General features: G+C 38.4%; 1 protein-coding gene across 5 annotated transcripts in view; it reads right to left on the bottom strand.

Annotated features, from left to right (window-relative positions):
* The window catches only part of macrod2 (mono-ADP ribosylhydrolase 2), a 583973-nt gene that overhangs the window by 18625 nt on the left and 540941 nt on the right, over positions 1-24407 (bottom strand). The window contains exons 10-16 of one of the 5 annotated variants that reach the window (XM_066696761.1): positions 21661-21708; positions 11772-11825; positions 11398-11454; positions 9986-10057; positions 5892-5969; positions 4975-5058; positions 369-425 (exon numbers count right to left, since the gene is read on the bottom strand). In XM_066696761.1, coding sequence (XP_066552858.1) covers positions 369-425; positions 4975-5058; positions 5892-5969; positions 9986-10057; positions 11398-11454; positions 11772-11825; positions 21661-21708 — 450 coding nt within the window. The remainder of the gene's footprint in view (positions 1-368; positions 426-4974; positions 5059-5891; positions 5970-9985; positions 10058-11397; positions 11455-11771; positions 11826-21660; positions 21709-24407) is intronic. The other 4 variants (XM_066696762.1, XM_066696763.1, XM_066696764.1 and 1 more) reach the window with 4 other exon arrangements.

Raw genomic sequence — 24407 nt, 5'->3', positions numbered from 1 at the left:
CACAAAACTTAGATATTTAGGTTTGTTATTTTACTGAGTTGCTTTTCCCCATCTTAAATAGCTCATTCAAAGTAAAATAAACTAAAATAATTGAAGTTTGTGTCTAAATTGGTCAAAGTGGCATAGTCACACAACAAATGATTTTATCTGGTCATACTGTCAAGCCATAGTAGCTTTTTAAACCACAAGAGTCATTATTTTCAAGCCAGAGCTTAGCTACACATGGTTTCCTTTTGTTTTTTCTACAGAATAATGCATCTATTACATGAATCCTAATATACAGCTCTAATGCTCTAATGAAAACATACTAATGTAGCTCAAATCCATCCAAATGTGGAATGAAAGCTGCAGATTGAATGGGATCTTACCATCACACTCCTTTGGCTCTTCTTGTGATCTGCAGCCCTCTTTGACACTGTCAGCATCTGGTTGGAAAACGACGGAAAACAAAGCCATTCATTAGCAGTGTTTATTTTGCTCAACGAAGGGGTGTCAAAGAGTATGAGTATAATCTGCATTAGGGTAAATAGGGAGTACAGTTACTACTCATAAATGACCTGTTATGTTGTTTTTGATTTTGTTTGTTGAATAACTTGAATACGTGTCTGACAGTGGAATGATTACAGTGCAGTGTAAACTCAACAGCAGCCATTAAACACACAATAAAAGCTGAATTAACCCCCCCTACAGTCACACACATATTCAAATTGACACAGTTCCTATTACATGCACACTCCACTATATTTAAACTACATTTTATCATGTTAGTTAAATACATGAGTCAACACTATCAGGATGCATAAGTGATTTTCCTGTTACTGTTACACAGAACTGAACTCGCTGTAGTGGATGCAACCCACTTTTTAGATAGTCTGGGCATCCAAAGTAAGATGAGGTAATTAATAGAGTGAGGGGGAGAGTAAAGCAGGAATACAGGCCATTGTATGTCACATTGTACTGTACGTCACGTGTAACTAAATTATACTCCATACCAGCCTTGCCCCAGAAAGGGCAAACGGACAGAAAATGTGATGAGTGACACCAGGCAGCTGATGCCACACAGAGGGGTCTGTGGAGCTGGTGTTGAAATGAACTCGCTAGACAATGGAGTAGCCCTGCTTTGCTACTGGCAGCAAATTATTCCATGACCTTGAATGTAATCCTCTCTCATTTCCCCGCCACAAAATAAAAAGGACTGGGGAAAAAAAAAAAAAAAAAAAAAAAAGCCACTGATCAAAAGAGTGTCTTCAAAGCTACATTGAACTGATGTCCCTCCAAGCCCATTTGTTCAAGGCATGTCCTGCGATACTTTCTTTGATGCTAACATGGAACAAGCCGGGGGTGACCAGATAATGGACGCTACATACAATGGCCTCACATCACCACACTGCTGGCCAGATGACTCAGGAAGCCGTTTTGAAAGTCCTGTGTCTCTCAATCAATCAGAATGATACTAACATCCACTGATATAAGCTACCTATATTTAGTCATCACCTGTTTGCAGATCGGAATTTGTTTATTTGCTACTTGTTTGCAAAAGTCATGGTTTATCTATATCCCAGACTTTTATTACAATCATTTCAGAAAAAAAAACAAAAAAAAAACATATGTACCCATTACTTTACTTCCTTATATAATTGATACAGTATGGAAATGATGACTGCACTACTCAGGTAAATTATGATCCCTCTCCAAATAATAAAATAAGCGTGGAAGACATTATTTTACATTTCCGTTGCTTTGTATGCATGTGGTAAAGATAGTGAACCTTTCTTAAATGTTCAGATTCCAAAGATTTATTCAATGGTTTCTCAGCCAAGTCTCTCAGTATATAATGAGCCAAATCTCCTCTCAGTTCAGCAGGATTTGACTGTCCTTAGTTAGCACGTACAGTAAGCAGCACAGGGAAATAATATATACAAAGCCCAGCAAAATCATCTCTTGAGTCCCACTCAATGATATACAAACATAGGGCAACTGTTAATTTTGTTCTGACAACGCTTACCCAGAGGCCATTCCTACTGAGCTCTCCAAAATTACATTCATGTCAAACACGTCCCACTGTGAATATGGGATGACCAAAAAGTGGCCCAAAACAGCCAATTAAAGAATTCTCCAAGTCACAAAACCAATTCCTTGGTGGAAATTCCTTCCAGTAAAGAATATTCCTCTGTAGGAAAGCTCTATAAAATGCACTTCATGTGAGACAAATACTAGGACAAAAGCTTCAGTGTTGTCTAATATTATACAATAAAGAAACAGGAAAAAAGGGCAAAGATTGATTTTAATAGTAGTTCCACTGTGAACAACTTAAGCTGTGGCCTAAAAAGAACACCAGATTGTTCGCTGTATTGAAGCCCACAATCCATCCCTCATGTTTAAATAGTGACATGTTGTATTGTTGTATCATCCTGTCTCCCATATGAATTAGCCAGCAATGCATAAGAGGCTGCTATTGCGTTTGGTGTTAGAAATGCTGTTTGTTTGCAGATGCAACTACCAGATTCAAGAGAAAAGGTTAACAAAGAAATCAACCACAAAAACAAGCCACTTGCTTAAAATCTCACTCTGATGTATGAAAGCTAGTGTGATGATAGATGGAAAAAGGTCACAGTGCAAAAAGATTTGAAAGCCATGCCAAGTTTGGTGCAAGTTTTTCCTTATAGAAGGGAAAGCAAATTATTCATTGTTCAGAAATAAATAAATAAATACATAATAGATTAAAATGCTTGATTAAAAATTCTCATCACAGCCTACGACTTCGATGCCTTGTTTCCTGGCTATGAAAATTGGATAAAACGTGTCTTAAAGATTAAATACATTACAATGAAACCCACTTGACCAAATAGACTTTTCTTTAAACAATTGAAGTATTTCCTTCCAGTCTAGCCAAGACTGTGTTAAGTTACTTTGTTTAAAAAAAAGAAAGAAGGAGCACTTTTGATAAATTAATATCACTGTCTTTATTTTGGCACACTAACCTTTCTGATTACTTACTGCTCAAATCTTTCAACTACTGTTCATCTGCCCAGCTGTCTGGGCACTCTGCCTGGCTGGCTCTTTCACACTGCATTGCAATGTCATTATTCCCTGCCCCCTGTGACCTTTTCCATCCACGATTCTCCCGCATTTTCGGGTAAATCCAAAACAGAATGATACAAGCAGGCTCTGCTTGTGCAAGACAAGCACAGACAGAACTAGACTGAAAGTTTTAAGTTCTGTTGTTGGAAATGAATGAGAATGGTAAAATTGGATTGCTTTCGCCTTGCATGCTGCAGTTTAATTACACTGAATATGTAGACTATAATTTAATTTGTAATGCTATTCATCTTGGAAGCAATTTGGAACCGTTTTTTTTTTTTTTTTTTTTTTACAAAATGTGTTTCTTAGGGAACAGTAAGACTGAGACCTGAGAAGTGTCAATATTCACAGGTTCAATATTTTCCTCCCACAGATACATTCATAAGAGATGACAGAGCTACTTAATCTATTGCAATTTCAGACATCTAGCTTTATCACTGTTCTGTCAATATCCAGTGTTCCAGGCTTTTAGTTTTAGAGAAGCAGTCTGCAGCTAGGTAAATTATATCTATTCATGTGTATCACATGAATGATGCAAGAAGTGTCAACCATATATAAGACAAAATCAAAAATAAAGCAAGAGTCACTGAAAGGAATTGGTTTAAGATGGTGTCGCTTTCTTAGCTTGTCACGAAATGCGGAGAAGTTGCTCCCACATAGAAAGTGCCGGGGGGATAAATCATAATTAAAAATCTATCTGGGAAAATATCTCTAGCAAATGCAAAACAGAAAAATAAAATACATGTCCAAAACAAATCATTTCTTAATACATGGATTTTACAGTTTTTTTTATGAATGTTACATTGGAAGCTTCATCTATCTGGTGTTTTTTGAACGTTTTACTGAACTTAATTTATAATTCTCTGACAAATATTTTAAAAGCTTCCATTAAGTCAATACGATATAGACTTCACAGTTCTTAGACTCTGCCATTCAAGGCACTGAAAATATTGATATAATGCTGCAGAATCCATGCAGCATGAAGGAAATAAGACAATTTATATTTTGAAAGTGATTTTCTTCTTTGCCTAGGGCTGAAAAAAGGCTAATTTAAATGTATGCATGCTCTACAAGAGTTCTCATGGAAATTCTTTAAACCTGATACATCTAAGTTGCTCTCAAACATGGAGGTAGTACATATTATTGTATAATAGCTATATATATAATATTAAAACAGTTGCAAAAAGCTGTGTACAAAATATCTAAATAATTGTAAACTGGAATGCATAACAATCAGCTGATGTGAAGCACAATGAAGCTCAGTTATAGATTTTAAGGACATTTTTATTTAGAAGAATTCGGTGTGTGGCCAATTTTTTTTTATAAATTAAATGCAGCACTTTGACATTCAACCAATATCTAAAAATAAATAACATTAAAAAGTCTACCCAGAGGATTATATGAACTTTATTTACAGTTCCACTAGCTGAAGGACCCATTTCCCCCTTGTTTAAGCAGGTGTCAGACAGATGGCGCGGATGAAGCTCCCTGCTCTAGTGTGACATGGCCGGTTTAAAGAACAGATGGTGATGGGGAATTTGAAAAAGAGATCCCAAGCCAGTGACAATGCTGGTTTCAGGTGTATAACTGAGACTTGAGCCTTAATGGTCTATGCTTCAGTGACCTCCATCGCCAGCCCAAGACTGAGCTTCGAAAACTGCCAATAATATCATCTTTCTGCCACAAGAGCACAGGACGTTTTGACCCTCCGTATTATTTCACTGTACGTTTATTGCCGTCGCGAGCCGCACCAGGCCCCACGATCCCACCGTTATTGTGCCGCAGCTCTGATTGTCTGTGTATCTTTAAACTCGCCGGGGTAGTTTTCCCGTAACAATGGCAGCCATTAAAAAGGACTGCTGCCAGCTGCCGAGTGAGCCGTATTGATCTTACCTTTATTGTGACACTCGACTGCCTCCGTTTCCATCTCCGTTAATTGAGATTTCACTTCATCTTTATTTGAACTTCTCTTGCTCTCTGTTATCAGAGAGAAATAGGGAGAAAAAATAAATAAATAGTGACCTTTACCTTACTATAAAAATAATTATTTTGATTTAGTTTTTTTCCCCTCAATAAATTTAGGTGTCGGTAGCTTTTGTGGTTATTATTAAAACAATCGTGATGAATAGATTGGAAAACAATTTGGGAATTTATATAGAAACACAGTGGACAGATTTATATAAAAATACCCCAGCTGTGTACTCATTACCTACTCATTACCCAGTGAGATCCGGCATTGTGCAGAAATGTTTCTTTCAAACCGGCCTGCCTATTGGAATTTTAGTTTGGTGCCTGATTGGCAATTATATACATCTGAACGTTTTTTTTTTTAAATGTTTTTGGCAGTTCCAGGTTTTAAAAAGTATCCAACTAAAAGCACTACTGTTATCTGTGTGTCAGTTAGTGTGTAAAGGTATTAAGAGTAAAGTAACCTTATGGGAGATTACATAAAAGAGATTACTATAATGTAATTATATGTCCTTCAGAGAAAGTTATAAATATAAAGGTGATAAAGGGTGAAAAGCACTTATTATGTACTTGGTGGCTCTTAATTAAAATACTGCTGGGTTTCATTTCATCAGGGGACAAGCCCAGTGCCCCACTATATCCCAAAAGGGGATTATTGTTAATTAAGTACATAGTGTTTTTTTTTTTAATGCCTTTTACACAAGACTGTCCTGGCATTTGTTAACTAGGTATAGAAGAAAAAAAGGTGGGAGAGGTAAAGTAACTGCATTGCAAATATAACAGAAAGCATTGTGTGCAATGCCTGGAAGTAACATTGCACTCTTTCAACAAACAGTTCTCACCTTCAGACTCGGTGTCTTCCATTGGATCGTCTTCTTCAGTGGGTTCCTGGGCCAGTTTGTTCTCTTCTGGACTCACATCTTAAACAAAACCAGACAATGAAGTGAAACTGCTGTTATTTCACTGGTCTGCAAACTATTTTAAACCTTGAAGGCCACATAGATTGTTGTAGAAGGTTGTCCCTTTTTTTAGAAGTTCTGAATCTGGACCAATCCCAGGTCAAGCGAGTTCTGTGATCCATGCATAGGGTCTGTGGCATCGCTCCACATTGGACAGTGTTACAAAACATCTGTCTTGGTGGTAGGCCCAGAACCCTGCAGCAAGGGTATTGAGGTCTATGGTAGGTTTCCAAAATCAACATATCAACATCAGTATAACGATGGAAAGAAGACATTCTCTCATTAGAAGTAAATGAAAAGTACAGGAATTTAAATAAACTATAAAATACATCAACATTAATTAACCAAACTGCAGGGTTAACAAAAATGGATACTACAACACTACTAACACCTCGTTTGTCACATTTACAGCACACAGAATATGAAGAGGCTCAAAAGCTGCAAAGAAAAGCAATCTTTACATGCTCCCGTACTTGCATTACCAAACATGTAGTACACCACAGTGACCACTGCTTTCTTTAACAAATTGTACACGGGTTGGCAGCAGAAAAACAATGGACAACCGGAGCCCACAATCTCTTGCTCCTGGCACATTGTTTAAGTGGAAACAGGTGTTTTGGGTTTCCGAGACTATTGTTGAAGATTTCTGTGACTTCAACCACTGTAGCATGACTGTTCTGTGTCACAGTACGCTGCACATGCCTTAAGCCTCAATTCGTCATGACCTGCCTGCCGAAAGACGGGTGCATTCTGGGGAGAGCGGAGACTAGGGGGGGATTAAGACTGCCATTATAGGACAATCCAAGAAACTGCCTGAAAGAGCATGCAGCGCCGAATCCTATTGCACAAGTTTGCATCCGTTCCCTTTGTGATGTCACCGCACTTTCCCCCCTGCTTTATCTTTGTCTCCTAAATTTGGCACATCTCTCTCGTTTAACTTCCAGACATCTTTGGAAATGACAATACATATAACAGAACAGGGTACATGCATATAGTTGATTTTATTGACCTGTCTTTAAAGGTGTTCAGCTGCATCTCATAATAATTATAATTTTTCTGTTTGTTTTTTTCCTTCTCAGAAACTGGACAAGCAATAGGAGCAACTGCAGTGCCAGAAATTATTAAAGATACTACAATAGTAGCAAGACACATCAAATGATTCAATTTTCAGATTCCATCTGAGGCGACCACAGAAGTGAGAGAGAGAGAATACTGGCTTCACAACAGAAACGCATTAGAAATATAATAAAACACTGAAATGTTACACTAGTTTCTCAGTTTCTTTTACATACATACACAGATGTCATACCAGATTACTTGCCACAGAACTCTTGAGCAATATTTACTTTTTTGTTCAACTTTATTTATACTTAACATAAGCTATATATTTTACTTTCTCTGAATTCATAAGATGTCCAATACTTAATGCTCTCTTAAGTCATTATCAAATTCCCAGTTAAGATTCAAATGAAAAGCAAACAAACACACAACCAACAAAGAAACAGTAAGCAGCGAAATAATTAACAGTCAGCAATTTATGACAACTGTGCCATTTGTAAAGCTTTCATGAATCCTGCGAAATCGATACTGTTGGTAAAACAAGGAAATTGCTGACAGCATTTGTACACTGTACAAGGAGAAGTCTACATTATTTCCAAATGATAGTTCATGAAAAAGCCCCAGGCAGGAAAAATAAAGAAGAAAATTAACCACTTTGCAGGACACCAAAAACTTTACCCAGAAAGGAGTACAGTTCAAAAATGTGTTTTCTGATTCTGAGTCTCGCATAAAAATCAATCTCTTAAAATAATTCATGAAAAGCAAACCCCTCATGGGGAAATTACCAGGATTTACAATTTACAGACCACTGGGTTGCAAAACATTTAGAAATGCCCTACACATCTCTACAACTGTGTACAGTGTAGGATATTTCAGCTACTGTTAAATCAATGTGGAAATATCCGATGTGTTAAACATTATAGGACTGGTATATACAGACCTTCTTGGTGCCATTACGTGAACTGAAGAACGCATGTGAGTTAAGGAATTTTTCCAAAAATAATTGTGTAAATTTGTTGACCCCATCAAAGTTGTTTTGGGTGGATTAACATGGGTTACATCAAACTTCAGAACATTTGGGAGTCTTATTTTTCTTTTGAAGACCATTTTTCCTGATTCAAAAGCTAAGTGACCCAAGTAATGTGGTATGATATGAATCTATCTTTTACTGGTAGGAAAATTGCCAGCTATTGTACTGCTATTTGCACAGAATGTAAAAGCACCCGGCCCTCGCCGACCTGAAGACGGTAAGAAACAAACTGGGCACAAGGGTCAATTACCTCACATCACAATTCTCATCATCTGCCACTTATGTACTAAGGCCAGTTACCTGCCACCAGCCATGACAGAACGGGCAGGACGGCACAGAAAGCATGCTCAGCTTGAACATTGATCTGCCTGATATCTACATTCCAAGAATTGATTTTGAGCAAGATCAGGAAATGATTTCCAGATGCATGCAAGCAGATGGCACACAGTGAAAAATGCAATATTCCAACCCCGTGGCATCACATCCAATCAGGTCTGGCTCTGTTAATATTTGCAAGGCAACAGCCAGAGCACCAAGATGAGATATCGTTCTTACACCACAAACAAGGCTGAACAACCATTACGATCCGCACTGAAAGTCAACTGTGAACGAGCTGCCAGTCACACATGATGAAATACATGAAAAATAGCACTAAAAGTAACCCCATACACACTTTTTTTTTCTTTACTACCGTGGCCATTTAATTTATTTTTAAATTTATAGCCTGCTTTTCAAATATAGCCTTGCTTGTGCTTTTAAGCGTTGACACTGACATGCACAAGATATGTCCATTCCTAATGATTATATATCCTGGTAGAAAAGAAAAACAATACTGACAGCGTATTTAAAATTATGTTTAGTTAAACAAAAGCTTTCATACCTTTCTTAAACATCAGCACTCTTACCTTTAAAATGCTTCATTTTTATCAAACAAAATCTAACTTAAAATACTCTTTGGATATTTGTGTCAGGTTTTTTTTTATGTTCTGAGAAAAGCAAATAAAAAATAACAAAAAAGAGTTCTGACTTCTTTTGTTGAGTGCGCTCTTTTCAATGAGTGTCAACTGTCACTTCAAATACGGGAAAATGATCTGAATGTCTTTTTGAAAGTCTTCTGCATTTCACAGATTCTCTTCCCGATTGGGGGGGAAGATTAAAAAAAAATTGGCAGCAAAATAAAATGCACATTAATGTTTCCCTTAATTGCAAGGTGATATGCTGGATTCCATCAAAAACTCTTCAAAGCCGAGGAAAGAAAAACGCACATTTGTGACCTGTGGCTTTGAAATTAATGGCATGTCGCTAAACAACCATTTTACAGCTGCTCAGGCACTGTCAGCATCTGTTTCAGAATAATGTCTATAATCACTTTGTGTTTAACATGAATTTACATTGCTTCTGATTGCGATGCTACGATTGGATCAGCGCTCGGTTCCATCTGGGCTTCATACAACACAATACGTAGAGGCAGCGCCCTGTGTCACAATTGGAACGAGCTCAACAACTTTGCAGCTGTAAATCTATTAATCCTGCAGTCCACACACACACACACAAATCAATCTTACAGTGGGATGCGTGGTATTGATTTTGTGATAGCAGTAGCACTGATGAAGGTCTAAAGCGACTTATCAACATTGACTTGCCTCTATCAGCTTCAATCACTAATTTAGCTGCATTTTGCTGGGGCTCAGAGACGGCCTGCTTAGGTAAGAGAAACCCAGGCCATGCAGATTGAGTGCACTGGCAGCTTTTCGAATCACCCCATCTCCAACAGCAGTGATACTGGAGATACAAACTCCAAAATCAGCTCAGGCGATGTCAGGGGCATTTTTCACTCCCTCAGCTGCTTTATGAAGAAAAGAGACTCCGAATGTAAGCATGGCCTCACCTGAAGCTGGGACCTTGTTGTTCACCTCACTCTCATCCTTCTGTTCTTCTGAATTTGGATTGTTCTCAGGTTCTGATAAGAGATCAAACACAATGATAAAACAAAATCCATGTTCTGTTAGTCAATACAAGTGTCGCTCTGTGCTGGTGGTAGTTATGTTTGCACTTGAAATGGATTGCTATCGACATATTTTTTATTGGAAGAATGTGGTTTTGGCCCCCAGAGAATGATGTTCTCCTGTGCCATCAGAGAACACCCCCATCTTCACAGCTTAGTGTAATTGCCTCTTGCTCAGAAAATCATTACTGAAAATTTCTGTTTAAGCCGATCTGTGTTCACATATCCTGGGCTCATTTGTCATCTGCAGAATTATGACCAATGCCATTCCTATCCGTGCCATTATGTTGGCCAAAAATACTCATAGGTAATTGTATAGACAGCCAAAGATTTAGAAATGTAACTGTTTCAATGGTTAAATGATTTTGTGGCTTAAAATAAATCCAAGTCGTCATCAGTGGTGTCACTTTCATTTCAGAAGTGTGTGTGTGTGTGTGTGTGTGTGTGTGTGTGTGTGTGTGTGTGTGTGTGTGTGTGTGTGTGGGGTGGTGTTTGAGTGCTAAATACGTCCACGCTTGAGTGTAGACTTTAAAAGCACGAGACATCGCTGCCAAGCCAAGCCCTGCTATTATTGGACAGTCCCCTTACTCAGGTTGCACAGAAATTGACTTGTTACCCCTTGTAAGTACTTTGAGCCTGGCAGTGCCTTTGAGAGCATTTAAATGTCTCAAAACAATATCGCTAATGTCCAATCAATGTCCAAGGCAATGTGCGTTTTCTGACACAATTCCATAAATGGATATAAAGATTGGAACAAGGTCCTAATGGAAACAAAAAGTCTTCAAATGTGCTGCAAGCTGCCACTTAATGTCCAAAATATGTTTTTGTACATCTTTACTTTTACAGAAATCACCCTGTTTTTGTGTCGTTTGGTGGATTTAATGAGGCATTCATCACGGATAGAACTGCATAGAAATGGAGATTCCCCACTTATTCCTATAGTTTCCATGACCACTTGTCAAAGCCATAATAGTCTTGTTGAAAGGGGTATCATAAAATAAATGTATGTATGTGTGCATCTTATTTTGAACTGTGGGTACATTTCTGATAAACCAAGTTATGAAACACAATCCATCTATGTACAATTTAATTGAAGAATATGAAATTCTCCATCGTACAAATGTTTTCATAATGAAACACTTTAGCTTTACTTTAACACCTGAAATCTGACGCACATAAGACAAAAATGTCAATAATCTAAAGAACAAATTGTATGCCTCTCCAAAAAAGTACTTCACACCTTGATGTCACTTATACAGAGCTTTTCACAGGACACAAGCAATCATGAATCATACCTAAATTCTGACTCTCCATTTCAGCATCTGCTTTGTCAGTTTTGATTTCATCGTCTGCTAAAGGAAAATACAAGACATTATATTTTGTTCGATGATTAACATGGTATTTTGTACATTTATACTTTATTAAAATGTCCAGACGGGCTTCATCTTTGGACGTATCTATCTGTATTTATGATATGTACGTTTTCATACTACTACTACCACCATTACTGCTACTACTACTAATGATATAATAACTCATCATGTCTGAAGATAAGCCATGAGAGGGAGTGGAGTTGGAGATGCCAGGTGCTATCTGAATAGATCAAGTTCACAGAAGAAACACTCCACTGGAATAAACAAGCCGCTTTCACTTGTGGTGGGAGCCATACCTCTCTGGCTTTTCATTTCGGCTTCCCCAGATCCCTCTTTGTCATCCTCTTCTTCTGGGGGAGAAACAGAAAGAGGAATAGATAAGCGAGGCATAATCAGGGCTGACCTGGAATACAAAGAGCACTTAACCTTTCAATTTGTGTTCTTTACGGGTCTCTGCCATGTCTCCAGATGGCTATTATCGGTCAGACTGAAGATGAAAAACAGGCAAAAGGTAGGAACCTGTTAATCAACCTGAGCACTTAACACCAAGCAAACAGGCAGGTCCGGGAGAAGAATGTGTGCCCATGAACTGAAACCTTGAACTGCTGATCTCATTTCACTATCCATCCCTTCTATCGCTGCATGTGCGTTCTCTTGGAAAATAGCTGTATCCCATTTACAATTCAACTACTCATCTGTTACACTATGAGTGGGACAAATCCACAGATTTTTAAAGTCTTGTTTTAAATGCTTGTTGTGCATCTATTTTAAGCTGATCGTAATGGAGATCTGAGGAAGATAACTAACCTTCTAGGTCTCCATATGAGATTATTAATAAATTATGTCAACTTCAAATGAAAAGTTTAGTACATGAAACAACCACACCCAAGACTGAATACACAATTTTAGTAATAACAGTCAGGGGCTGTATTTTCCTCCGTGAATCAACACCATGAGAAATGAATCCAATGCTTACAGTGCAATACAGTAGAACTGAAGTATCGGAGGAGGACTGATAGAGTAGCCCATGACGCACATTGAAACCAAGTGCTGTAACCCCAGTTACACTCGCCAATCGTACACTGACCCCTTGTCACGGAAACTAATGACAACCTTGGTTCGAGCCAGAAATGCCTGGACTGTAGTCCCCAACTTGTTCTCCGTGTCAAGGCCCTGACTGGACGAGCCACCTGTAAGACCTTATTCATGTTTAGGCTACATATTTGGCCATCCAATAATCATCCCTGGTTCCTTTATTACATGTTATCAAATATCTCTACATATCTGTTTGCATATGACAAGTGTGTTATATTAAGTAAAGTATTTCCGTCGTGGGAGGAAATAAGTCAGATAAAAAAGCCAGGGAAACTGTCTTTCAAAGTTAAACAACAAAGTTCATTTCGAGAATGCAAAATACACGGACACTTCAGTGGAAATGGAAGAAAGAAAGGGAGAAAGGAAAAAAAAAAGACAAACCATTAAGGAAACGGTGATAACATAAGACCAAAGTAATTCACCCTGTTTATCTTGTTTCCATCTGATTAAAAACGAGACCCTATTTTCATTAGAAAGGGGGAATGGAATCATGGGCATCAATGACTGTTCTGTCTCCAAGGTGACGCGCCGAATTAGAACCAGATGAGTCTTATCAGCCTCATAATGCTGCCGCAGCCTTTGTGCTGTCAATCATGATCTACAGGAGCAAATGGAAAACTCATGACTCACTTGACGATTATATTTATCGATTCGCTCAATAATACTTTAAAGATATATATAAAATCTCTCTCCACACACACTGCCACCATTCGGGTCCCTGCCTGCACTTCCAGTTATTGGGTGTCGGGGGGGGGGGGGACGGACAGACAGAACGGTGGCTTAATTCCATAGATTGTTACAGCGTTAACCTCTAGAGGATTACAATCAAATCCAGTTGAGGTCAGAAGTGAACTGAAATGGGTTGACTCTCACTTTGTAGAAATTAGTTTAAGAAAGAAAAAAAATAATAATAATAAAAAACCTTCAACCGCTTTGATTTAGTCTTCCACTGAGATTTGGAAGTACAATTGGATTAGAGACTCATATGGGGCTGTATTCACTTTAGTCTCCATTTCCACAGAGGTTTGGAGATGAATCCATTAATGTTAATTGGTAATGCCTTTCTTATTTTTGTGTGTGTGAGTTTTGATAGAGTTTTCTGGTCCACAAGGGTAACTGATAAAGAACGGCCTCAGAGCATTAGGTGCCTTGGTGGCTCATAAAAAAAGATGACGGGCTATTTCAAGTGAACTGTAGCGGCAACCTGCAAAATTTGTTTGACCCCAGAGATAGCATGACAGATAATGTAGATTGTCGGTATTAAACTGCGGCCAACCGTGTAAAAGAGTAAAGGGAACCCGTCAAGGTTCGGTACAATGTTATGGGATACACTGTATAAAAGGTAAGGAGGTAAATACGTGGATTTTAAAATAACATATAAAGGGTTTAAGCTTCAAATGCTTCTGTGAATGACATAAAAGGCTGCAAATAAAATAAACAACATCATTTCACCTCCTCTGATAAACCACCACCATAGAACAGACTCGGAGACTCAGACTCAGACACACAAACACACACAGACACACACACAAAGCTCACATGTGGAAGTTATATCTTTAACCTGAAATACCCATCACACACAGCGCCCTGCTTCCACTCCTGTACACATCTACCACATCCCCCTTCCACCCGAGTAAGTATATTTTTTGCCCAGCAGGTGGCACCAACGTAATGGCGTTTCACCAGCAGTGGCCTAATTAACAACACCCACTGACTGCCCGCTCAGCGACTGGTACAAATCAGCTTCACTGCAGGTATGGATTTGTGACCTTTTTTTTGTATTATTATTTTTTCACTCCGATATCCTCTGTATGGCTGAACATTTACATAAACATTACCTTTATAGTTGTACAAGCACTCCCCTGATTGACATTGGGGTGGTAATGGGGTGGGGTGTCATGGTAGTGGTGGGGGCCTGTAATAGATCTAATAGCCTTAAGTGAAAAAAGCTCAGCTGCTCCCTCCCCCCTTCCAGCCTTCTGTTTGGATCCTAAAAAGCTTTTATTCAATATGCAAGCTACTAGAGAGAGCGAGAGAGAGAGACTTGAAAAATGCATGAGGAGATCTGCTCCCCGGTGACGGGACTAACAGCTGTCGCTCACAGACACCGGGAGTGTGACGGCCAGGCTCTCGTCATTCAGGACGAAGCTCAGAGATGTGATTCGCAGCGCCGGTGACATGGGGTAGTGTGCCTCCTGTGGGGGGGGGGGGGGGGGGGGGCTGCCGGGATGGGCAGCCGGAAAACAAACCACCCTCTCCACCTCCCCCCTTGCTCGGCGTAATCACATTTATGCCAAAATATGAAATCAATATGATTACTAGTCATTCCACTGCTTGTTGTTAGAATCCCGTCTGTGGGATCAGTCCCCGTCAGGTGCAATTCTCTAAACGAATCCTGCTTTAACGCGATTTCATTTCAATTACATAATAAGGGAAAACCTCGAAGGTGTCTGCTACACTGAAGCCATGACTGCAATAGTCCGACTGTAAACATGTTGGCTTATTTTTTCTATTTCATTCACTGTGGGCACTGAGGAAAACACTGGCACAGCTGCTAGCTGCCTTGACCCAGTGCCTTGGAGGTCTACCCTATGTTCCCCCTATGCAATTCTGCAAACATCTACTACTACTGCTGTTACATCCATATGCAGGCAATAAGAAAGAAAGGCTGGAATATCCCCTGTGTTCAGACGTGGAAATCTTCAGTGATGCTGCATTTCAAATTAGGATAAAGAGTTCATTTAACCAGCCAATAATTAAATCCTATAAATAAAAGTGGAATTCATTTTTTGAACCTGAAGCGAACAAGTAAGCAGATGTATCAAATGATCTGTATCAACTGAGAGAAAAAGACTAACCGGAAAACAAACAGAAGGAATAAAACAACCACTCAGTTGCTACCAGTCATGGGTGTTGTATTTTCCCCTCACAGTGTGATCTGGCCTTGTTATTGGAGTAACAGCAAGACAGGCGACTGGAAATCACAACACTGTCACCGGCACGTTAGACTTACACTTCCCTGAGAATGGCAGCACCTGTCCAAAACTTTAAATCATGCAGAGGTCAACATGATCAACCTGTAACCCAGAGGGACGAGCCATTGATGGGTTTTATTACGGGAATGTTTCCACCAGCGCCGGTGAATCCCCCCAACTCCGAATGAAACGCCTGCTTAAAAGATACAATCCCCAGATGTCTACAGAGCGGTCTTCATCAAATCCAGAGGGATTGCAAATGCTGTGATGTGTGCTAATAAATCAAATGCTGGCTTATCCTGGAGGAAAACTGATCAAATCAAACCATGGAGTGCAGTGTGCGTAACTCAATGGGGCCGCACGCTTGCACAAACACAGACATTTCACCTTTCGAATCAGACACTAAGTAAATATCTTTAAAAGCCTTCAAGTGAGAGATAGCGAGACGATTCTGTGGTCTCTAAACAATATAATCCAATTTCAGAGGTGATATTGCAAACTAGTAAAGAAGAAATAAGAATCAAATTTTCAAGAAAGAAGAAATATAAAGGAGCAGATATGGTGGGTAGGTCCGAGTGTATTTATTTAGGTGGATTTTCCTGCTACGATCATTTATGTTTTGACTAGATAATTTTGATCTGAAAGGCTGATAAAATCTATAATACATATTTAATCACTCTGAGAAAGTGGAAAACCTTTCTTGGCATTTCTTTCTCAGAAGGTGAAAGAGATGATTGCAGTTATGGAGCTGTATTGTTACCTTGAGAGTATAATGCTATCTTTCTAGGTCTTTATAAGATGCTATTTGGTATTCTATATTAAAGTCAAAAGGCTGTTTCCCCATAGAGAATAGCATTGGCTTATATAACATTTAAATTTCCCTACGAAACCTTAAGGCTTGAAGACAAATGGATGGTATGTGATGTTAATTGCTTATTTTTTTCCCCCCAGTACAAGAATTTAATTATCTTTGGTCCATCTTATTGGAGAAGGCAGTAATTGTTTTACATTGTACAACTAAAGGGGCTGAAACTGCAAAATGGTCAGATAATGGTTTCTTAAACAACTTTAACTCAAAGGAAAACATTCTTTTAAACAACGCTCCAGCTTCTATTCAGTCGGCCAGATAAGGATCTGCAGCTATATCCTGATGTCAGCAATAGCAGCAAAATTGCATGTCTAACAGAAATGAAGTCAAAAGTTATATTTATACATTCAATGCTACCGTCACCTTTGCTGGTTTTCTTTGTTTTGGATTTCTTAGTAGGGGGTGAATATTTTTTTACCTTGGGGGAAAAAGCATATTATGAAATGTAATACAATAATTGCATCCTCCGATATATATGTATCCAACGATCGGTGTATCCAATACAATGCATAGATGCACTAATAATATGTATGTTAATGACAATTTCAGAAAAAACAAAACAAAAAAACAACACTAAAAACACACAAAAAAAAAAAACTGCTTTTATTCTACGCGAGAAAAGACGTTATTTATAAATTTGAATTCGGTCCAGACTTCACAGAATGAAACCTAGTCTGACTTGAAGAGTGTTAAAGACCAGTCCTGGAACGGGTTCAAGCATTCGTCTAAGCTGGAGTGAATTAGGCAGGACTATTCGGGGAAAAAGCACAGAAACAACAATGGGGATTCTGGGTGGTATCTCAAAGCAACGAACTAGCCTAGTGTGTAAGCAAGGTGGAGAAGCTGGCATCCATTCACACTATACAGTCCCTCTTTACACAAGGACATATAGGATCACTATGCATAATGTTATTAAACACAATTTTGATATTTAGATACTTTACACACTGCTATCTGTCGACACTGTAGAGAAAGTTATCTGACTGTTGCTGAGAAATGCTGTAATTCAGAACAACGAAACCAGACTGTTGGCCAGCTACTGAAATTCACAGCTTTTAATAAGTGTTAGTCGGCAGCGTAAAGTGTCAATTACTGCAGAAATCGTTGAGAAACATTTTATTTTTCACAGAATGTAATAGCAAAAAGCTGTCCTTTAAAAAAAATCCATTTAGCAAACTTAACAACTACATTTCAGAAGTCTAATGTAGTCAGGATGTAGTATAATTACATGCTGACCGTGTTGTGGTCATTCAAGAGGCAATGATATGCTCCTAAAATACTGGTATTTTGTCATTGTTTAGATATGTTTGTTGAATTTGCATTGCAATGATTCCACAGAGGGCCTTGTACGTTAACAAAAATCTCCTTGCTACGCCTACTGCAGTCATACAAAGCTAAAACTATTTATTGCTATATGCACATATGCTCAGATTTTGCTGAGGATGCATGCCAAAACCAAGTTCTAAAAAGATAAACAAACAACATATAAAATTCACAGGATAGCAGATCCAATAAAATTACCTAGACATGCCAATTAGTCAATACACATTGTAAACATATTGCAATTGGTCTTGCCCTAGCTTCAGTTGTTAATGTTTAAAGACCGCTGTGCAACTCGTAGCTTATTAGCAATGTACCGTGATCTGTTGGCAATATTTTAATTATGACGTAAAGTTAAAGATTCATAAGTCTATAAAATAGTGTTTTCGGCATACTTTAGTTCTCCCGTTTTAATGGTATTTGATATCAGTTTCACTGCATTGGAATGGTAAATCAAAGAATTCCCTGCCCATGTAAAGTCTTGTGATGCTTTTGAAAAAACTACCAGATAAGCAACATATATAAATAACTTATTACAGGTGAGTTTCCAAAGTGGAACACTAGACGATATTCTCATCCCCAATAAAAAAAAAAAAATCACAAAATCCACTCCAACTAGGAACGTCAAACAATGAATAAGAGACTGGTTTACATATGCGATGGGTTTTATTTTGCTTAAAACACATGCTTTGTAAAAATACTTTCAGGCACTGGAAAATATGACTTCAACAAGAGGCCAATACTTTGATGTAAAGAGCTATAGATTTTTTTTTTTCTCTTTGGCAGAGGAGTTGTATATATGTCATAGGACTCCGATGTAACTCTTGGGTGTGAAATAAAAGCCTCGTTTCTATACTCAAGGGTGCAAGGAGGAAAATATTGCCAGGTCTCTTATAGGCGTCTTTTAGCCCACAAGCTGGCTCTGAGTAATGGCAGAAAAGAGTTAATATGCAATGTGCACCATGCCAGATGCTTGTGTTTTTATATTTGCCAGCAATAAAGAATAAGACTGGAGGGAAAGGGTAGAAAGAAAGCGAAACTGGCATGCATTAATGAGAGAATGTGTTCACAGCATCTGCATGTCTCCCTCAGAAACCGAGCACAATAGGTGGGAACTTCAGTGTATAGAGTCCCTGAGTGTTGCCTACTATGTCACCAGTTATAAAAGGTGCACTTCACAGGGCCGATGAGAATACTAAGCTAAATGGGATTTCTCTACAATAACTTTCGGGCCCATAAATTTCTGAGCTGAAACCTAAGTTGCAAAGATCGATGGGGCACGTAGGTTTGTGTTATTCTCTGGGATGGAAAAGACAGTGGTACAGTAGCAGTATTGATCAGACGGTCAAGCCAGTGCCCATCACAGCCCATATTGTAGGGGTTTATACATTAACATTTTAGTTTTCCATGCGTTTTATTGATTTCATTTCTGTTCTTTTATTAGGTGCCTGGTTTTCCATTTGCTCTGATGAAATACTACCAGCAAGTGATGAAGGATGTTGTTATTAATATACTTTTCATGTCCATGTATTTATTTTTAAATAAAGAGAACAAAAGATAGACCCTAATGGGAATAAGTCTTCAACGGTGATCATGAAAAGAGTCTGTTCCTCTGACAGCACATTCCTTAAGAAAGTTGGATATACAAGAGGAATGCTGCACTCTTTCCTTTTCAGATAAAACTTTATGAACTCGCGCCAGACCTTACCTTAGAAATCTCAGAGCACACGAGGAACAAGTTAAGTCATAAACCTCTTTGTCTCTTATCTAAAAATAAGTTCAAACACATGATCAATTTGTGCTTCTGGCTGGAAGGTACAGGTAATGCCAGGAATCTAGGGATTGAATACATTCCTTTTCAGTGCAAGAGAGAGAAAAGCGTCTTCAACTTCATGCCGAGAATTTTCATTTTTATTTCTTTTGAATATCATTTTAAATATTGATTCAACTGATTCAGCCTATGCAGCGATATTTGAGAGACCTTGATTTTAACAGACAATGGCTTTTAACTGTAACCAACCCTAATCAGAAACATAATCCATCTACCTCCTGTTAAAGACAATGCAGCTTGTCTTTTATGTTGCTGCCCAGTCAGTGCATCATTCTATTTTTGGCTAATTGACCTAAATATGCCGATGCAATTTGGTGGACAATTTAAACTACCTTGTTCATCCTTATTGATTAGTATAAAGAATCTGCCAAATGTACAGATTGTGTCTTTATTTATAAAGAATGCAAGAAATTCTCAGAATGTTTCAGTGATTCATGAGGTATGTTATTGTCCCAGTTTATTTTTTGATTTGGCCAATATCATTTTGTGATAATAGCTCATCCGGAGATTATTTTACATTGCAGACTTGAGCATGGAAGTAATTGAACAGTAATATTTCTTATTTTGTGCTGTTTATTGTGTATAACTTACAGCCCATTCAGAGAGCAGAGAAAATCTGGAACGACCAACAAATCTGACATCTTTCAGAGGGAAGATTATGCTTTTAAACGACACTAAACTGGAATTTAAATGTCATTATCAACATTTCTTCAATTTATACAGACAAGACTGACATTACAAAAACTGATTGGGAAATGCTCAGGAGAGAGAAAGCCCCGGTAGTCTGCATCAATTGTACTTCAAATTGATTCATACACTTGCTCTAAAGCACTCAGATGTGGTTGCATGTGATTAGCTAATAGCCAGTCAATCTCTGGGACAGTGCCATATGTGTGCAGTTTAAAACCAGACTATATACACATTTTTAATTCCCGTCACTGACTGGTGCAATGATAAAAGAAGGTAAAAAATACCTTGAAGTCATTGAAACCTTGATGGAATACACTATTTTTGATCTGTACAGCAGAACAGATCCAGCAAGCAAAATGCATGTCTCTTAAGAATTTATTTCATCTCGGTTTCTTAAAGGGGGAGTAAAGTTCACAAAACACAAGTTCTAATCCAAGAAGTAATCAGTTTTTTGGGTAGGTACATAATCCAGCAGGGAACTGGTAAATAAGATGTTAAAGTAAAGGCATTACTTCTCGCATAAGAGTAATACAGCAGAAATTAGTACAGAATGGGCTTCTTTGAAGGCAAATGTGAAGCAAAGTAAGACAGCACCAGGAGACTGATGTGCATTCAGCTAGTGGGCAAGTTTGCATTCTGTATTTTGTGATGTTGTCAAGGAATACATGCCTTTATACATTTTAGTTTTGAGATTACCTGGGCATAGTATTTGCTTCTGTACTTTACATTTTTTTACCATTAAGTGACGGAAAACATTAAACCTTTATTTTTATGGACCATTTTTACCTTTGACCTAAAGACCTATATGTCTTTAAAGAGCCTATGTCAACCTATTCCAACAGGAAGACAATTGGACATACGTACAGGAGATTTCTAAACTGTTCTGCATATTTTGTGCTTTGTGTGTTCATTTGTCTCAGATTGGGAGTAACCATAGTTATTTCTGTGTTAAGATGATTCACTTGGAGACATTGCGACGATCCATCTTGCAACCTCCCTCCCCCGCCTCAAAGACTTTGGTTCTATATATTGATTATAGTGTCAGCAGAACTAAAAATCATCATCATGCTGGTTTATTAAAAGTTGGAAAATAAGAAAACGTTTATATCAGCTTTAAAAACGTGTTTTAATTTTATGTTTTTGTTTTTTTTCTCTGTGATGTAGTCCAAAGAGGGTTACAATCCTACATATCCCATCCCATTTTAAACATTGGGTGAATAAGAAAATAAAAAGTAAAGTTACCATAGACTGATTGGTATTCATTCGTCCTACTATACATATGAAAATACCATTGGAAATTGATAAGAAATGAGAACCGGGTTTGCCGACAAACATAATCAATAATAAGACCTTTAGAGGAGGAGAGAGATGCATAGACTTCATACAAGAAAACAGGTTTCACAGACCTTCTTCCTTAGTCGGTCCCTCAGCTGCTTCTTCATTCAAGTCATTTTCTGTAGGGGGGAGAGAAAAGAAAGGGAAAATGTTACCGGCTGGTGTGAAAAGACCAAAAGGAAGGGATTCTCATGCCAGTTTTCATCGACAGCACTGCGTCCAACACAGCTGCTAGGCAGACCAGTACCAGCAGTAGGTGGGGAGTTCTGACTATATTGTGACAGCCCAGTGAGTTGCCTTTGCCAGTCCGTTTCATGTCAGAGAGGGGGCAACTCTCTCAATGCAGTTTGTGGACTTTCTCAGGAGTTCGCACTACGGCTACCAGTGTCTCCAGACATCCCCCCGCCATACCCACCCCCCGCGCAAGCCAATTATTTAGACCTAGCCAATAGGCCCCCTCTCCCCTCTCCGTTCCCAGTCCCTGATTCGCACTAATCCGCGTGCGGGAAGAAAAATGATTCAGAGATGACGAGAATCGCTGCAGTGTCAGTTATCACTTAGTGTTACACGGGACATAACACGGAAAGACGTGTACTCTGTCTGGAAGGAATTCTTGCGAAAAAGAAAGCATGTAACTAAGAACAAATCCTCCGCTGTGCAAATCAGAGAGCTTACCTAGGTATCTCATGTCAGTTACTAATATTATTTGACATGCTGTAGGCGCTATGTTTTTGTATTTTCCAGTATAGCTTTCAAGACACACACGCACAAACATTTACAAACATATTATACAAGCGCTGCATGTTGTATTTTGAACTGAAAAGGAGTTGTATAGTACAGTACTAAACATCTACCTTAGTAAGCTTATCTCACAACTGACATTTCAGTTTCAACCTTTAGCTTTTTTTTTTTTTTTTTCATCCTTGCTGATGCCAGAAAACCTTGTTGGGACCCCATAAATTGTAGAAAAACTATGCATCTATTAGCTGGTTTCGATTAGCTAGTCCTGACATTTTTTGAGCTATTATAGAAAATTATGGAAGTTCAAATGCAAGGGACATTCCTTTCCAATTAGTCACAGTCTGGTGATTCTGATGTGAAATAAAATCTCTTATTTTTACAAGTCATTTAGCATTCAGTGTTAGCCTGCTTTCTTTCCTTTTCAGGGGACCCTTTTTATTGACCTCTTTTGCATCAGTACAACAGGTTACTCAGCAAATTTAATTCAGCCCGCTTGTAATAATACAGTGAAACTTAAGGACGGGGGTGGGATTACGTGAAGGCCACAAGCCTGCAAACCAAAAAATGTCAGAAGCTGTAGCCTGCCTCCAGCGCTGACTGTTCACAGGGAGACTTCGATATCATTAAAAACATTGAGATTTATAAAGCTCAGGACCCCATGCAGAGTTTCATGTCAGTCCAGCTACTGGTTGCGTACTTTGAGATGCCTCTGAACAAAGCCAGGACAACGCACCGCCGTCTAAACACAGAGTGATGCGGCGGTTAAAATAACAACAAAAAAACTACTTCTTCATCCAAGTTATATGAATGTTGTTGTGATAACCTTGAGCATTTAAACACATATGAGTCATTCCCCCCAGTGAGACGCTCCCTGAGTTAAACTTAGTAGGGTTTCAGCTGTCTGTCAGTAGGGGGGGGGGAATTGCTTTAAGCCTTAACAAAAAAATGTATAATTATGAGTATTACCAGTTGTCACACAGCTGGTAACTGCAAGTGGCAAGTGGCTATTGATGAGAGAGAGACAGTACTTGGAAAAGAATGGGAAGCTTGGAATAAAAAAGGGTACAAGATTACTTTTAACTGCCAACTCCATAGCACGTCCAGACTGAAATTTGTTTCAACGATGTGTGTGAGCTTTTCAGCAATCAAAACACAAGCCTGTTTCTAAAATGAACAGGCTTGTTTTCTGTGAAAAACTGTGCTCGTCTTTAGCAACATTTCCTGATAGGCTAGAGTTATATGAAACTATTGCTGACTATACATCTTTCATTGTTAATAAACTCTCATTAAAGCCATCATTACCAAACACCTCTTTTCTAGCCAACAGTGTAGAAAATACATGGCTACCGCAGGTCAGTGACATTATTGCATATAAACAAACAACACAGCACTTCTATTATTAAATCATACCCTTTCTTAAAGCAAATAAGAGGTCAGGTGTTAGCAACTATAAGAAGGGGAAGCAGGAAATGGAGATTTGGTTTCTTGACACAAAGGGGATTAACAAGATTTATGGATAATGAGGGCTGGATTCCAGAAAACATCAGGTAGCAAAATAATAAGATGACCTTCATTTATTCTAATCTAGACCAAGTTCGATGCACAGAGTTGCTTATAATGATCCTTACAAAGCAAAACTGAAAAGAATTCTGTACCTGTACTCATTATTCAATACGTGTCCCCATTTCAAGTGATCAACATGACCACATGGACAATTTTACTGAAATACAACTAAGAAAAGATCAGTATAAACTATTCTATTCTATGTATTTATTTAATCCATTTGACAGGGAACAAGTTACAAATGTAACACATAAACATGTCATGAGATTTCACTCTTTAATAACAAGCTAATTTTCATTGGCAGTGCCTGGGCATGTGAAAACAACAACCACCACCACCACACAACACTATTTACAATAACAGAAAAGTAAAAAAATGATTGTTGACTGTTAATTCAAATGAAAAGTTCTGAACTTTCTGAGGAGAATATTCAAAAGTGGACCTATTCTGTTACCATTTACTGCAAACCATTATATCCAACACCCCTCGCCCATTGTAATATATCAAACAATTG

The sequence above is a fragment of the Amia ocellicauda genome, chromosome 23 (genome assembly GCF_036373705.1).
Source record: "Amia ocellicauda isolate fAmiCal2 chromosome 23, fAmiCal2.hap1, whole genome shotgun sequence".
Classification (NCBI taxonomy): domain Eukaryota; kingdom Metazoa; phylum Chordata; class Actinopteri; order Amiiformes; family Amiidae; genus Amia; species Amia ocellicauda.
This window is presented reverse-complemented; position numbering and strand designations above follow the sequence as displayed.